Source organism: Pteropus alecto, unplaced genomic scaffold, assembly GCF_000325575.1.
Source record: "Pteropus alecto unplaced genomic scaffold, ASM32557v1 scaffold7, whole genome shotgun sequence".
Classification (NCBI taxonomy): domain Eukaryota; kingdom Metazoa; phylum Chordata; class Mammalia; order Chiroptera; family Pteropodidae; genus Pteropus; species Pteropus alecto.
In genome coordinates, this window is record NW_006494614.1 from 20,556,198 (window position 1) to 20,571,728 (window position 15,531).

General features: G+C 35.1%; 1 protein-coding gene across 4 annotated transcripts in view; it reads left to right on the top strand.

Moving 5' to 3' along the window:
- Positions 1-15,531, top strand: part of SLC17A5 (solute carrier family 17 member 5) — a 48,621-nt gene that overhangs the window by 4,526 nt on the left and 28,564 nt on the right. For 2 of the 4 annotated variants that reach the window (XM_015600605.2, XM_006926379.3), the window contains exons 2-6: positions 4,956-5,152; positions 10,494-10,727; positions 12,570-12,657; positions 13,714-13,800; positions 14,554-14,672. In XM_015600605.2, the coding sequence (XP_015456091.1) occupies positions 4,956-5,152; positions 10,494-10,727; positions 12,570-12,657; positions 13,714-13,800; positions 14,554-14,672 (725 nt within the window). Of the gene's footprint in view, positions 1-32; positions 171-3,623; positions 3,710-4,955; positions 5,153-10,493; positions 10,728-12,569; positions 12,658-13,713; positions 13,801-14,553; positions 14,673-15,531 lie in introns of those variants that run through there. The other 2 variants (XM_006926380.3, XM_006926381.3) reach the window with 2 other exon arrangements.

Consider the following 15,531-nt stretch of genomic DNA (forward strand, 5'->3'; position numbering starts at 1 on the left):
ACGCTTTTTTTTTTTTTTTCTATTTAAAATAGAATAAATGTTCTAGGGAAGAGGAGCCTACAATTATAGGATCTTGCATTAGTCAACAATATTTTAAATTAAGCTTTTTGTCTGGGATGCTGTGAGCAGGAGGACAAGAAAGGAGCACCAGGAAAAGAGAGATGGAAAAGGTAAAGATGGGTATAACAACTTTATAAGAGGTGCCAGGGGCCTCCTTTTACTCTCATTCTCAGTAGTGCCCCTTGTCCTAGCTTTAGTAATAATATCTACCACATACAATCTGATAGGAGAAATGATATGACCCTTAGTTATATTTTTAAATTAAATTATGTTCTGTATATCCACTTTGCATGTTCAAGAAAGTATGGGTGTTTAAAAAATTTTTTTTAATAAAAAATAAAGGACAACTTCCCATCCATGTCAGTATATTCAGACTTAGGGAAAGGTCCTGGGACTGAAAATCTACCTCCCTAAGCACAGGGCATGGAAAGACTGAAGAATTAGGCTAGTCACTCCAGTCTGGTAATTAATAGAGTTTACTAAGGGAAACTTACATCAGAGGCACGTTTTGGGTGGCTACAAGATGAAATGGATCCCTGTGCTGCTTGGTAGTTGCCAGAAAATTATATAGAACAGGATGGGGTAGTCACAGGTACCTTTAGTGACCAGTCCCAGGTACAAACGTTTTACATACTTGACTGGGTCAGGACAATGGCCTGTTCCAGGAACCAGCATGTAGCAGGAGGCAGGGGAAGAGTGCTGATTTTTATCAGAATGAGCATCAATTATGATCAGACAGTCTCTAAGGTCGGTGCATATGTTTATGTACATTTTATTTTTATTTTACATTTGTTTCTGAAACAAACTGATATGAAATTAGCTGTACCTTATTTATGCCTAAGTGAATAGTTTTGATTTTAAAGAAAGGCTGATAAAATGTCAGTTGTAAAATTTTATAGCACTTAAAAGACCTTAGAAACTAACGACCATCTGGTGGCACATGATTTTATGTAGAAATACTTGAAGGCCAAAGAAGTTAAATTCCCAAAGATTGCATTTAGCTCTATTAAGGACTAACCTCAGAGTTCTCTTGGATTTTAGTCCCAGCCTCCCTCCTTGATGTAAAACTGCAACATTAGTGTTATATCAAAGAAATTCCTATTTGCAAAATGCTTAATCATTTTTACTTAACCCTTCACAAATGTAAAAGTTCCCCACTCGACCATGAATAAGAGGACATGGTTTTAAAGTATGCATAGTGTTTCTTTATTGAGAGAGCTTAAATTAGGATATGTTTCTTTAGTGTTAGGAATTAGTACCTCTCAGGTTGATATAATATGACAGAATTCTCAGTAACCCTACCTCTAAGCATTTGGTTTTAGTACTTAGCCTGGTGGATTTCGGAGGTGCACACCAAAATGATGGGGGAAGGGTGGCTCAATGCTGATAAACAACAGGAAGTCTATAGATTTTTCTGCCCCATTGAGATAGAAGGAAGGGAAGGAATTAGTCAAGGAAGCTTCCCCTCTCACATAAAAATTCTTTATTCCTCACACTTTCCACCAATGAAGGTTTACTTTTGTAGGAATGAGATGTATCATGTATTCAATTAAGTGGATTTTCAAAATAATGTTGCATCAAAAATATGCTTATTTTTGTTGGAGAAATCAGCTTTAGATCTTCTAAGATATTTATGTTTAAGGATAGACCACAGATCTGGAGCCACAGTGCCTAATTGCCAATCCCAGATGCACTAACTAGCTGTGTGAGTTTGGCAATTACTTAACCTCTTATGCTTTCCTTATTTATAAATTAGAGAAGATAATCTATCTGATTCATAGGGTTATTGTGGAGATTAAATAAACTAATAGAAAGTGCTTAAAATAGAGTTTGGCACATAATAAGTGTTAGTTATTAATATTATCATTATCTTCATCATCATCATCATCATCATCATCAATGAAGATCATTTGGATTTTGTATTCCTCAGAGAATCTGGGCACCACAAAATGAGGACCCCATTCTTCACTGTCAAACTCTATAGAAACTTGTGATTTTCTAACTTAAAATGGTACATCCTTTGTTTTGTTTTTATTGGTTTTGTTTTGGGGTTTTTTTGAGGGGTTGCATCTATTCTTTTCAGGGTGGTTTACATTCAGTATTCAGTTACACAAGCATTGAGTTTCACAAATATGCTTTGTATGTGAGTATAGTCTTAAATATAAGATATGGGCATGGTGTGTTGTTAGAGAGCAACCATATTGCAGAATGAAGGGAAATAGCCTTAGGTCATGTGGTGAAAATCAGTTTTAATATTAAAGTAACTGAGTCCATTTTAATGGAATTTGATGTGTTCATGTAAATGAATATTAATTCAGAAGCTACGAATAGATAAGAGTTTATCAGAAATTAAATACCTAAGGTAGGATAAGACCAGGTAGGATAAAACTCATTTTATCCATTTTAGATAGGAAATCTTTTTTTAAAGCAATTCCCTGGCCAAGGAGGCTCACTAGGGCTAGTGCCCATCCTCCTCTAAAAAAGTCATCATCACTTTTGCTTAGGTCAGTGCCCTTAACCCTGGGTTTTCCATCTCAGCCTCAGCCCCTCACTGTTCAGTATCTACTTGCTCCTCACCCAGGCCTATACCTCTTTATTGCAAACCCTTCAGAAGCGAATAAATGCCTGATATCCTCAGGTTTTTACCAGCCTTGCCTCACCACCTGCACCTGCTTGCTTCAACAGAAGCCTGACCTGGGCATACCATTCTCATTCCCCACTACTCTCTCAAGGGGTGATAATTTTCTCTTGCCATGTGTTAATTGATGGGATTGACTCCTCCTTATTCCACATAGATACTTACAATTACCTTTCCACTCTCAATGACTTTGGACTACACTAATTTTCCCCTACGTTGTGTGTCTCCTACCCACTTCCTGGCACTTTGCTTCATTCATCAAAGGCTTTGCCACCCAACACATCTCCATCTTCTACACTCTAAATCCTGCCATCATCTTGAGTGACTTCTCATCCAATACCATGACTCATCAGTTCTCTGGACTCCAAGTTCCTTCTCTCCTGTCCTCACAGAGCTTTTATATTCCAGTGTGCATTTTCCTAAACCATTAGCCATCTCCATTTTACTTTTTTCTTGGATCAGAATCACAGTCCAACACTTTATTTTCTTGCCAGTACTTTAAATTCATTTGCCCTATGCTTTGTCACCACCTCCATCACAGTGCCCTATCGTCTTCCCTAGTGCCTACCTCTGAGCACAAGTGTGCAGTTTTTCAATATCACACACTAAGACAGATTGTTCCCACCAGTTTTTTATGGGTGTGTACTGACTTGGCAATCGTGTATGTTTCCCTGGAAACGTCACACCTCCACTCTCTGACAACTTCTTACTACTTTTACCAATCCCTAATTTCTCACAAATGATAAATAACCTCAATTCCTACTATCCAGAAAAAGCAGTAATAATTAATAATAGTTCACACAGACACACGCAGATTAATGTGACTCTTTTGTCCCTTGTTATACATATATTGTAGCACTTTATCTTATTGTCATAACTTTCTCCAGAGTTAACAGGAAAGGAACTCATGTTTACTGCATGCCAAATGGAAAGTTCTCTCTCAAAAGATGTAAATCTTGCCCAGTGGAAAAATGATAGCAGTTGTTTATGTACCTGTGGACTTATAGAAAAGTGAGTTGGGTTATTATTATATTAATATGTACCTAAGTGTCGCTGTGCCCTATTCGTTAACGCTTCACCATGAATTAGTCATTTTGAATCAGCGCCAAAACCTTTGTATTCTTGTTTGAGATTAGGTCAGTGAAAACACCAGGATTCCTGAGTAGGGGAAAACACACACACATACATACAGACACACACGTGTGTATATATGTATTTAACTTGTCATCACCAAATGAAATATATTTTTAAACAGATACTTATCAAACTCTCAGTGTTTACCAAACCTAAAGATGTAAAACCCTGAAGTAGCCATTTTCTCTTTGTCGCTAAGGAGTCAGTTACCCTTCCTGAATTCCCATTTCCTCATCCATTATGCAACTCAATAAAAGAAGAAAATATGTGCATAAGCTGCAATTAGAGTTAAAAATAAGTCAAACTCCTCTCTCATGATCTTCTCTCATTAGTTCCTCCAACCTACTCTGCCTTCCTTTTTTTTTTTGGTCATTGTGGTTCATTCACTTATGGCTGTGGACCCTTTAAGCATGGTCAACTGAGTAACTGTCACAGATGCTGCAGCTGTCATAGATTCTGCAAGTCTGCTTCTGGATTCTTAAATACATTTAGTTTAGGAGAGCCTTAATTATTAATCACAGCATTTGATTCAAACCCAGCCTCTGAGGATATGTTTCAAGATAAGAAATTTATTAAAAAGGGGTTCATGCCCTATCCTCAGCAGTAAATTTTTTGTGCTGTGCTACATTTACAATAAGATAGTTACTGACCTATAGTCAGTGGTATATACATGCTATGTTGTAGTAAGTACTCAAGTGCTTATTGGCCATGTTTCTGATAGCTTTTTTAAAAATAGTGATGCCATTAAACCCCCTTACCTATTTTTTTCATATCTTTGCAAGCCGACAGGGATTAGGGGTTCAGTATTGACTTTGGGTTGGAAATTTTTCGAAGCAAAGTTGATAAAGCTATTGCCTCCTTGTTTTAAGAAACTACTTAACAATGCAGGCTCTCAGGTGTTAAATGTTTATCAAAACTACAGATACCTCTCCCTTAAAAACTGGGAACAAATCTTTTTTGACAAATGTTTTTAGATATGCTTAATATTCTCAGAAAAGTATTCATGATTTATTAATTTGTACACTTCTAAAAAGTAACCTTTTACTGATTTAGACAATATCACCTAAGTTATTATTTTTCTGGTTATTCTTTTAACAAAATTTTTCCCCAATCTTTGTTTCAGCTCCAGTGTGCTGCTCTGCTCGTTACAACTTAGCAGTTTTGGCCTTTTTTGGTTTCTTCGTTCTCTATGCATTACGTGTGAATCTGAGTGTTGCATTAGTGGATATGGTAGATTCAAATACAACTTTAATAGATAATAGAACTTCCAAGGAGTGTACAGAGCATTCTGCTTCCAATAAAGTTCTCCATAATCAAACCGTAAGTACTTGTTTTTAAGCAAACAATCTTAATCCTAAAATTCATTTACATAAAAATATTGAAAGGTCTTTCTTCTTCCTATAGAAACTACAGACCTTTCTTCATGTACACTCTGAATCACTTTCTTTTGTGTTTTCTCAGGAACCGGTTGGACAGCAACTTATAACTATAGCTATTGCTGCTGTGTCGTGATGTGTGTGGTGTGTGTAATATGCCTTGATCTGTTTGAAAAGTTGTCATTTTCTCTATAAACATATCATCTTTGAAGAAACTTTGGAAAAACCTGTTTGGCATACCAGTGAAGGGGTTCAGAATTGGCATCCCCAACGTGTGCCATTTTGGCATGTGAATTATTTTGAGCTGAAGGCAATCAAGACCCTACAGGCTCAGGAGAAACTTTTACCTCTCCCTTAAAGAATTTAAATTAGGGGCCTTGCCCCAAATAAGAGTTATCAGCAGAAGTAACTTTTTGTGATCTAGCTGTAGGGCAGGGCAAATTTCTAATTACTGAACATCTGCTTTTCTTATTGTCCTGCAGGGACCTTCCTCTCCTCTGGGACTTTACCTAATCCCTAGATCAGAATGCCATATATATCTCATTTTACCTTTCTGTCTCTGAACCTCTCACGTATACAGAGTTTTCATTTATATGTATGTAATTAAATTTGGTTATTTTCTCTTGATAATCTATCTCATATAGATTTAATTATTAGTCCAGTCAAAAGAATCTTGATGGTAGAGGAAAATTTCTTCCTCCCACACAATTTGCACTATGAACAGAATATATCACCGGCTGGGCACTGCTCACCTTGAAGCTACTGCTGTAGAAAGATTTCAGGATTTTTAACATGAGCCAGGAAAAAAGAAGATAAGAATTCTTGCAAAGTCAGACGCCTGGATCTCTACCTGCAGAGTTCAGTGGAAGCAAAGTGGTGAGAGTTCTTTTTTTCCTAATCTAAATTTAGATTAGCAGGAGAAAATATTTGTGAAACAAGTTTCTCGGGCTTAGTGACTCTTGGTTATCTGGTATGAGTACTCATGGAAAAGGATTGAACGGATGAATGAAGATGAAGGTCAATCAGAAGTAAAAGGACTATTGTATGTATGAGACATTTTACACAGACCTGAAAGTAACCACAAAACAAAAATCCAGAACTGAGACAAAAAACAAAAAAAGAGAAAACATTCAAAAATCATGGAAAACTGCCGAACTAAAATAGATAGAATCTGAGGGGAAAGAAACAGTAGAGATACAGAGCAACCAGAAAACAAAAGATAAAATGACTGTAGTAAGTCCTTATATTTCAATAATCTCTCTAAATATAAATGGACTGAACTTATTGATAAAAAGGCACAGAGTAGTGGAATAGATTAAAAAACAAAATTTAACTATACTTTGCCTGCAGAAGATTCATCTTAGTTCTAAAAACAAACAGGCTCAAAAGGAAGGGGTGGAAGATGACACTTCAAGCAAATGGCATCCAGAGAAAAGCGAGTATAGCAGTACTTATGTCAGACAAATAAATTTCAAGATAAAAAAGGTAATAAGAGGGTGGCTCCATAGTGTAATGGTTAGCACGTCTGCTTTACACCCAGAAGGTCCTGGGTTCATGCCCCAGATGGAGCCACGGACCATACCCGGGGTGCGCCAGGCCCCAGGTGCATGCCGCGAGCATGTGGGAGGAGACACCCTACCTTCAGAGATTCAGTTCTTAAAAAAGAGAAATGGCAACATCCATAGGTCAGGAGTGGAAGTGAGTGGGGGTGGGGGGGAATTTAAGAGAGGAAAAAAAAGGTAATAAGAGACAAAGATAGATACTTTATAATGATTAAAGGGACAGTTCATCAAGAAGACATAACTTATCAACATATCTGCATCCAACCTGGGAGCACCAAAATAAAGCAATTACTAACAGACCTAAAAGGAGAAACTGACAAAAATATAATTATAGTAGGTTACCTGAATATTCCATTGTCAGCAATGGATAGATCATCCAAACAGAAAGTCTACAAGAAAGTATCAGCCTTAAATGACACATTAGAGCAAATGAACTTAATTGATATTTATAGAATTTCCATCCCCAAATGACAGACGGTCGCAATAAATTTAAGAAAATCGAAAACAAACCAAGAATATTTTCTGACTGCAAAGGAATGAAACTGGATATTAACTACAAGAAGAAAGCTGGAAAAACATGTATATGGAGATTAAACAACGTGCTGTTGAACAACTATTGGGTCAAAGAAGAAATAAAAGATCAAAAGATACATAGAAACAAATGAAAATGACAATGCCACATACTAAAATTTGTGGCATGCAGCAAAAGTGATACTAAAAGGGAAGTTTGTAGCATTACCTCAGAAACAAGAAAAATCTCAAAAAATCTAACATTACACCTTAAAGAACTAGAAAAAGAAGAACAAACGAAGCCCAGAGTCAGTAGAAGGAAGGAAAAATAAAAACCAGAGCAGAAGTAAATGAAGTAGAGAATAAAAAGACAATAGGAAAAATTAATGAAACAAAGGGCTGGTTCTTTGAAGAGATAAACAAAATTGACAAACCTCTGACTAGACTCATTAAGGAAAAAAGAGAAAAGACTCAAATAAATAAAACCAGAAATGAAAGAGAAGTTAACACGGACACCACAGAAGTACAAAGAATTATACAAGAATATTATGAAAGGCTAGACACCACCAAGTTCAATAACCTAGAAGAAACAGAAGTCCAGGACCAGAATTTGGAAAGTGCTAGCAGTATCCTCATTTTCATGGCAATATTGTTATTTGTATAAGTTTAATAAGAATCTGTTCATGAAACAGGACACAAATGGAAACTGGTTATATTTCCAAGCTTTTGACTGGGATGTCGTATTTAAGAGAGACGTGCATAGACTCAGCTATGACTAGACAGCTTTAAAGAATTAAGATTGACATATGGAAGCCAATAAAAACCTTGGAAATATCTGCCTGGTATCTTGTTTACAGGGTTCCCAGCAGCCTTACCAGGTGAATAAAGAAGGTCACTTCCTGGCTGGTTCAAGAACCTCGAGATATTTTAGGGACCTCGAAAAAAGAACTCACCTAAATCTGTAGGTATTATAGGCGACCTCTGATGGCAAGTCCGTGCCTTGGCTTTTCTGGCCTTTTAAATTCAATCTGAAGACTCCTTATGAAAAATTCCGAATTTAAAAGAGCCTATATTATTCATTACTATCCTTGTTGGACTTACACAAATAATCAGACCAAATTTATTGAAGCGACTTATTTTGCAAATAAATCAGTCTTACTTTGCCTATCTTTGGTAAAAATGAGAGTGATTACAGAGAGAAAAAATTATGTTTCAGTAATACATCTCTGTGGATATTCAATTCTAGTGCTATTCATTGTCTTTTGAGATTTTGTTCTTACCTGTAAACTGGACTGGATCATGAATTCTAGTTTTCTCTAATAGCTGTCTATGACTCTCCAAGCTAATGTTTCCAGTTTTTCTCCTATCCTGTGACTTGCAACTGAGAACTAAAACTGCCCTTTTCCCAAAGCCATGCAAGTGGGACAACCTGATACAAACTTCAGAGGAATCGCCTCAACAGCTCACATTTGGACAATCTTCATGCCTGTTGCAGAAAGATCACCAGAGACATTCAAACTTGAAACCAGGAAAATCTATCATATTGTCACTGCTTGCCTTCACTTCATCTGAAGATGCTTCAAGCTAGACATCTAAAAATCTTCTTGACTGCCTGCCTTCAGACCTCAGAAATTGGGATTATAGTCTGCTTCAATCATTAACCATCGTTTTTTCTTTTGTTTCCATAGGGATACCTCTTATTAAATACCTGATTGCTTGTATCATAGGCCTAACTTTGGGAACCCACTGGCATTGCCAGGTCCTGAAATGAAATGAAAACTGCTTAACTGAACTGACCTATTTTTAAGACTGAGATTAGTTTAATGAGATACAGAACAATCTTTCCACCCAACTTATGGAATGTGAAACCTCTCAGGAAGTTTCAAAGGCAGGACTGAAGGAGTTCGGAACAGGCCACCCTAAGATGTGTCACTTCGGCATGTGATTTTGAGCTGCAGCCTCAGAAACTTTTATATCTCCCTTAAATAATTTAAATTAAGGGTCTTAATAAGAGCGACAACTTGATAAAAAGAGTGACAACTAGAAATAGTTTTATGATCAATCTCGAGGGCGGGGCTAACTTCTAATTACTAAACATCTGTTCTTCTTATCCTACATTGACCTTCCTCCCCTCTGAAGCCCCAAGGTGCCTTACCTTATCCTGAGTTCAAAAGGTCACATATACCTCATTTTTCCTTTCCATCCCTGACTCTCTCATGTATATGGGGTTCTCTTACATAAGTATATAATTAAATTTGGTTATTTTTTCTTGTTAATGTGTCTCATGTAGATTTAATTATTAGACCAGCTGGAAAACCTAGGAGGGAAGAAGAAAATTTCTTCCTCCCTCATATCAGAAAATTTGATTGTTTTAGATGCTGTTAAATAGTTTTTATGGGACTATTATTTAATCACTATTTTCTTATAAGGCTACTTGTTGCAGGAGAGTATAGATAATCTCAACTGCAGGATGAAAAATAAGATCAAGTCAATTTCTTAGTATATTCTTTTCCAAAATGTATGGTTGCCTAACCTGAGTTATTAAAGTTATTTTGCCTGCCTTGTGTTATAGTAGAGTTGATAAGTGTGTGTTCATCATTTGTTCAGAATTGAGTTTTACACACTTTAAATACAGTCATGTGCCACTTAACAACAGAGATTCATTCTGAGAAATGCATAATTAAGCGATTTTGTCATTGTGCAAACATCATATAATGCACTTACGCAAACTTAGATGGTGTAGCCTACTACGCACCTAGGCCATGTGGCATAGCCTATTGCTCTGTAGGGGAAGAAAAATAATTTTCCCTCTACCTTTCTGGGTTCTCAGCTAGACATTCTTGTAATAAAATAGAGATTAACAGGAGAAAAACCAATAAAAGTTTAATAGCATGTATACTTCCTATATACATAGGAGAGACCCAGGAAAACTGACTAACACCAACATGGCTAAACCTACCACCTTAAATACCATTTTCAGCTGAAGATGAAAGAAGATGTTGGGGGTCAGGGAATCAGTTAATTTCCATTTACTTCTAGAAACTCCATTTCTGTATCATGTGATTCAGATACCTTGTAGAAAGCTTGCATGTTCTGTAGCCTAAAACAATGGTTCTAAATTATATTCATATGTACTTACATGCCAATAAGTTAAAGGAGCTGTTTAATCAATGTCTTAAAAGGTTGATTTTTTTTTCTTCCTACTCTTTATAGGGTAAGAGGTACCACTGGGATGCAGAAACTCAAGGATGGATTCTTGGTTCTTTTTTTTATGGCTACATCATCACACAAATTCCTGGAGGATATATTGCCAGAAAAATGGGGGGGAAACTGCTGCTAGGATTTGGAGTCCTCGGCACTACTGTCTTCACCCTGTTAACTCCCATTGCTGCAGATGTCGGAGTTGGAGCTCTCATTGTACTCAGAGCACTAGAAGGTCTAGGAGAGGTAATGTTTTTCTCTTCTGTTTTTCTTTTTACCCTATATTGCTTTCTTGTCTTCTTAAAGATATCATTCTTTGGTATGAATATGAACCAAAAATTAACATTGGAAGATAATAGGGATTTATTTTTTAATTAGGAAAATTATTAGAAAATGGATTTGGCGTAGACCATGAAGGTAATGTTAGGTAATAACGTATAATGCTGTTTTGGAAAAACACTAACTAGAGTCATAAAAGTAGACTTTGAATAATAGCTTCACTGTATTTAACAGTGATACTTTAAGTCCTAATCGCTAGGCCGCAATTCCATCATTTTTTAAAATTGAGACTAAAATACCTGCCCCATTCTCAGTCACAGCTCAGATTGAATAATGATTGCTAGAATACTTTAGAAATTGTCAAGTACTTTTTAAATTTAAGCTTTTATCACTCATTTGAATATTCTTATTTTGTCCTTATCAAATAGGAGTGTACTAAACAAACCCCCCTTGACTACAAAATAAAAATTACCCTAGTATTACCAGGTTTCTCTTCTCCTTACCTCAGTAAAGTACACTTTATTATAGAATATTTTCTCTGACCCAGATACTGAAACTCCTTGCTGAATGAATTCCTATATTTTAACTTCTCAATACTAAATGCTATTGATTTAGTATTATAGTATATTGATTGTATTACTACTGCTATCTCAAGTGACTGCTTTATTTCAATAGAATTTATGTTGTGTTTATTCTTAGGTTCTTTTGTCCTTCTTTATTCCTCCAATATGTATCACATGTACATTGCCTCATCCATAAACTTAGGTCAGCTTCTTTCAGCCCTGGCATCCAATTCTCTATAAATATACCTGTATTGTCTCAAGGGTTTTATAATAAAGTTTTCCACAATGTAATCTCTGTGGACATTACCAAACGTTTTAAGTTTTATTCTATAATGACTCCTCCTGTGGATGCTTCATGATACAGATTCATACTGATTTAGAATGCTGCCTAAATCATTTTTGCCTTCCACTGGTATTTCTTTCTTTTTTTTTTTTTTGTTTTTTGTTTTTGAAAGAATCAACAGAAAGTACAAAGTATTAAAGCATGTATTCTCTCATTAATAATAGCACTAGCTACCATTTATCTTTACAACAATCATGCAAAATAGGGGGTATTATTTCTGTTTTACAGATAAAGAAACTGAAGTTCAGGGAGATTAACTGACCTTTCTGAGGCTATACAGTTAGTAAGTAGCCAAATAGAGCTGTGAATCCACTCTTTTGAATATACCAAACCCTATGCCCTTCCACTCTCCTGCAGCATCTTCTCTTCCAAGTTTCTGTGAGCCTTCCTGCCTCCTCTGTTTAATGCCTCTTTATATTTATGAGGCTAGATATCACCAGAAAGAAAAAAACAGACTATAAACACTCTAATTAAATCTATCCTTTTTTTGTCAGACCATTTGAATTTTCTTCCAGTATCCCTAAGTATTAGCTCAGTATTTTTAAGTTATGTGTTGCTAACATTCACATTTTATTCAGGCCATTAATGAAGTGAAAGAGTAAAATTAACCTTGAAATAAATACCTTTATGTCATCATTCAGTACATTTTTTTAGATTTATTGTAACCCTTACCTTGTAGTTCTCAAACCAGTTGACAAAAATCCACAAATCTTTGTTCAGATTTTGAAGTATTCCATCATAAGTTATTTTCATTTAACACTGTAAAGACACATCACTTCGTGGAACCTAATTCTTGTTTGATTCTTATCCAGAAATTTCTCTTGCAACAAAATACTCAACTGAATTTAAAACATTAACAAAACTACCTATACTTCACCAGAAATATCGTTTTTCCTTCGTCAGGGTGTCACATTTCCAGCCATGCATGCCATGTGGTCTTCTTGGGCTCCCCCTCTTGAAAGAAGCAGGCTTCTTAGCATTTCATATGCAGGTGAGATGACTATTATAAACATTTTTACTATAATTTGTTATGCACATATCAGCCTTGGAGAAAAAGCGACTGACTGCACACCGGAATCATGCAATTTCTGATGCCTCCTTTGGGAGAAAATTAAGTTTTGGGAGTATGACTTGATTAATTTTTCTCTTTGGTGCAACTGTACATAGTAGTGTAGCTTAATTGACTAATGTCATTTTCTTCATTTGCCATCATTTATTTCAAAACATGTTGCCTTTTCAGATGTTGGTATAGAGAATGCTGTCTTTTTTTTAAAGTCTAATGTCTGGAAAATTGAACACTTGTCCTTAAATTGTGATTTCTTATTTTATTGTCTCATGCACATATAACTCTCAACACCTCTTTTCTTATATCTTTCTTCTATGCATTTATTTGCCATCATTTTGACCTGTAGGTGAGATAGCATGAGCTTTATGTGTGCATTTCAGTTCTACTGGATCACATAAGAACTTCTACCCTTTCTTCCATTAACTGAATGAAAACTTTTTGACCTGACTGCTTCGAAATATAGTGGTTGAGAAAGTCCTCTCTATAGTGACTTTTAAGCTAAAATCTGAGGAATAAGAATGAACCAGTCATGCAAAGAGCAGAAAGAAGAGCCTTCCAGCTGATCAGAACAGTACGTAGAAGAGCCCTCAGGCAGGAAATACATAAGGGTTCAGAGAAATGAAAAACCACTGTGGGTGGCTAGAACATAATGAAAAAAGGGAATAATGGTATAAGAGCTTTGAGAAACAGACAAGAGCCAGATTATATCAGGCCTTACGGACCATAGGAAAGAATTTTTTTTTTCTTTCCCAGATACAATGGGGAGACATCAGAGGTTTTTAATCAAGAAAGAGCCATTATCCAATTTATATTTTAAGGTGATTCTTGAAACTGTGTAGAGACTAACATGAGAAATCTGATGATAAATTCAAGACAGATGCCATCTGTGGTTCCCCTTTACCTATTGAAGAAAGTCTAAACTTGAACTAGTAGTGGTCAGCATTCTCTCCAGAGTTTATAAAGTCTTTGTTGTTGTTCTAGGAGCACAGCTTGGAACAGTAATTTCTCTTCCTCTTTCTGGAATAATTTGCTTCTATATGAATTGGACTTATGTCTTCTACCTTTTTGGTAAGTTTATTGAAAAATTCAACCTAAATTATAATGTAATATTAAATCCAGAATTTAATAGCAGTCTCATAATTGGTTAAAATATATATTCCAGTTGACTGAAGTAATTATCTCCTAAACCACAAAGCTCTGAAACACTTACCTGTTTTTCAAGTTGATATAATCTAGTTGAGTTATGACCTGATAGCAGTTTTGGACTATTTCTCAATAAAAAGTGCTTTTGAATCCAGGACTTGAATATTATACATACTATCAAAATTACCATGTTGGATAGTATAAAAATGTATATTTTGAAAAATTTCTTCTCGAGCAAAGTTGGATGCTTTTACTTGATAGTTTTGATCTGTTATTTAGTCCCAAGACCTTTCATTAGCATGATGATACATATTTTTAATATATTAGATGGCCACGAAGACATTTCATGCAAGAAATCTATCTGCAACAGAACAAAAAACAAATCAATAAACAATAACAGATACCTATGGAAATAATAGATTATGGAAATTACATTTTAAAAGATTTGTCTGATATACCCTGATAGGAGAGCCATATTGTTAAAAGCTGTTCTCTTCAAAATTCATAGGAAATAATACAGATAGCAGTTATCAGATTAAAAAATTGTAAAAGGAACTTGAAAAGGAAAACTAGACTGAAGCCAATTTTACTTTGAGTTTATAGTTACTTTTTCAAGACATGTAAAAATTGCTATTGATATATTCTAATTTTATTTAACTGTTGTTTTTCTTTTTTAAGGTGTGGTTGGAATCATTTGGTTTGTTCTATGGATCTGGTTAGTTAGTGATATACCAGAAACTCACAAGACAATCTCCCACCATGAAAAGGAATACATTCTTTCATCATTAAAAAATCAGGTATGAACTTTGGCACATTTTAAAAATAATTTTAGAAACTTTTTTCCTTCAGAATTAAGATACCAATTTTTAATAGATATTTTTATTATGTGTGCTCTAGGCAAAGTAGAGCAAGTAAATGAAATAAATGTACGAAGTATTGATTTGTTTTGTCTGAGAAATTCCAATTCTTTCTAGATTAAATCTGTGGAAAATTAAATTACTTTTTAAAGTAATTTTAAATCTAGATAATGGTTATCAAGTGAGTCTTAAGTTTGTCTTTTCTTCTTAATTAGTATAAAATAAAATGTGTAATTTATGAATAGAATCTTATAGCTACATTCCAATGTCAGTTGTTAGAAAACTAGAGTGTTTTTATCTATATTTTAAATGAGTGTGATTTAATAAGAAGACAGCACAGGACAGCACATTTATTATGATATATAATAATATTATATATATCTGTTTACTCCTCTACTGTAGATCTTTAGAAAAAAAAAAAAATGTCACAAAAAGCAATAAAATCTTCAGGGCTCTCTGCAGGTAAACTCAGAAGGCCATTTCATGACTAGTTCTATGCTAGTGAGTGCTTTAAGACCATCAAAGGCTACTCTGTTTTGAAGATCTCTTTTAATAAATTGTGAGAAGACATTACCACTGCACCTACAGAGGTTTTTATTCCTGGAGATCTGGTATTGGTGTCTTTTTTTTTTTTTTTTTTTTTTTCTACTTTATTCTGAAGAACAGTATATTTTATAACTGTTTTGCTTTTCCTTTCTACCTTTAAGAAAGACTACACAATTTGGCAACATTCTGAAGTAAATGGGGACCTTGGTTTGAATATTTAGTTGCCATAAATTAAGAATATTTATTGCGTGCA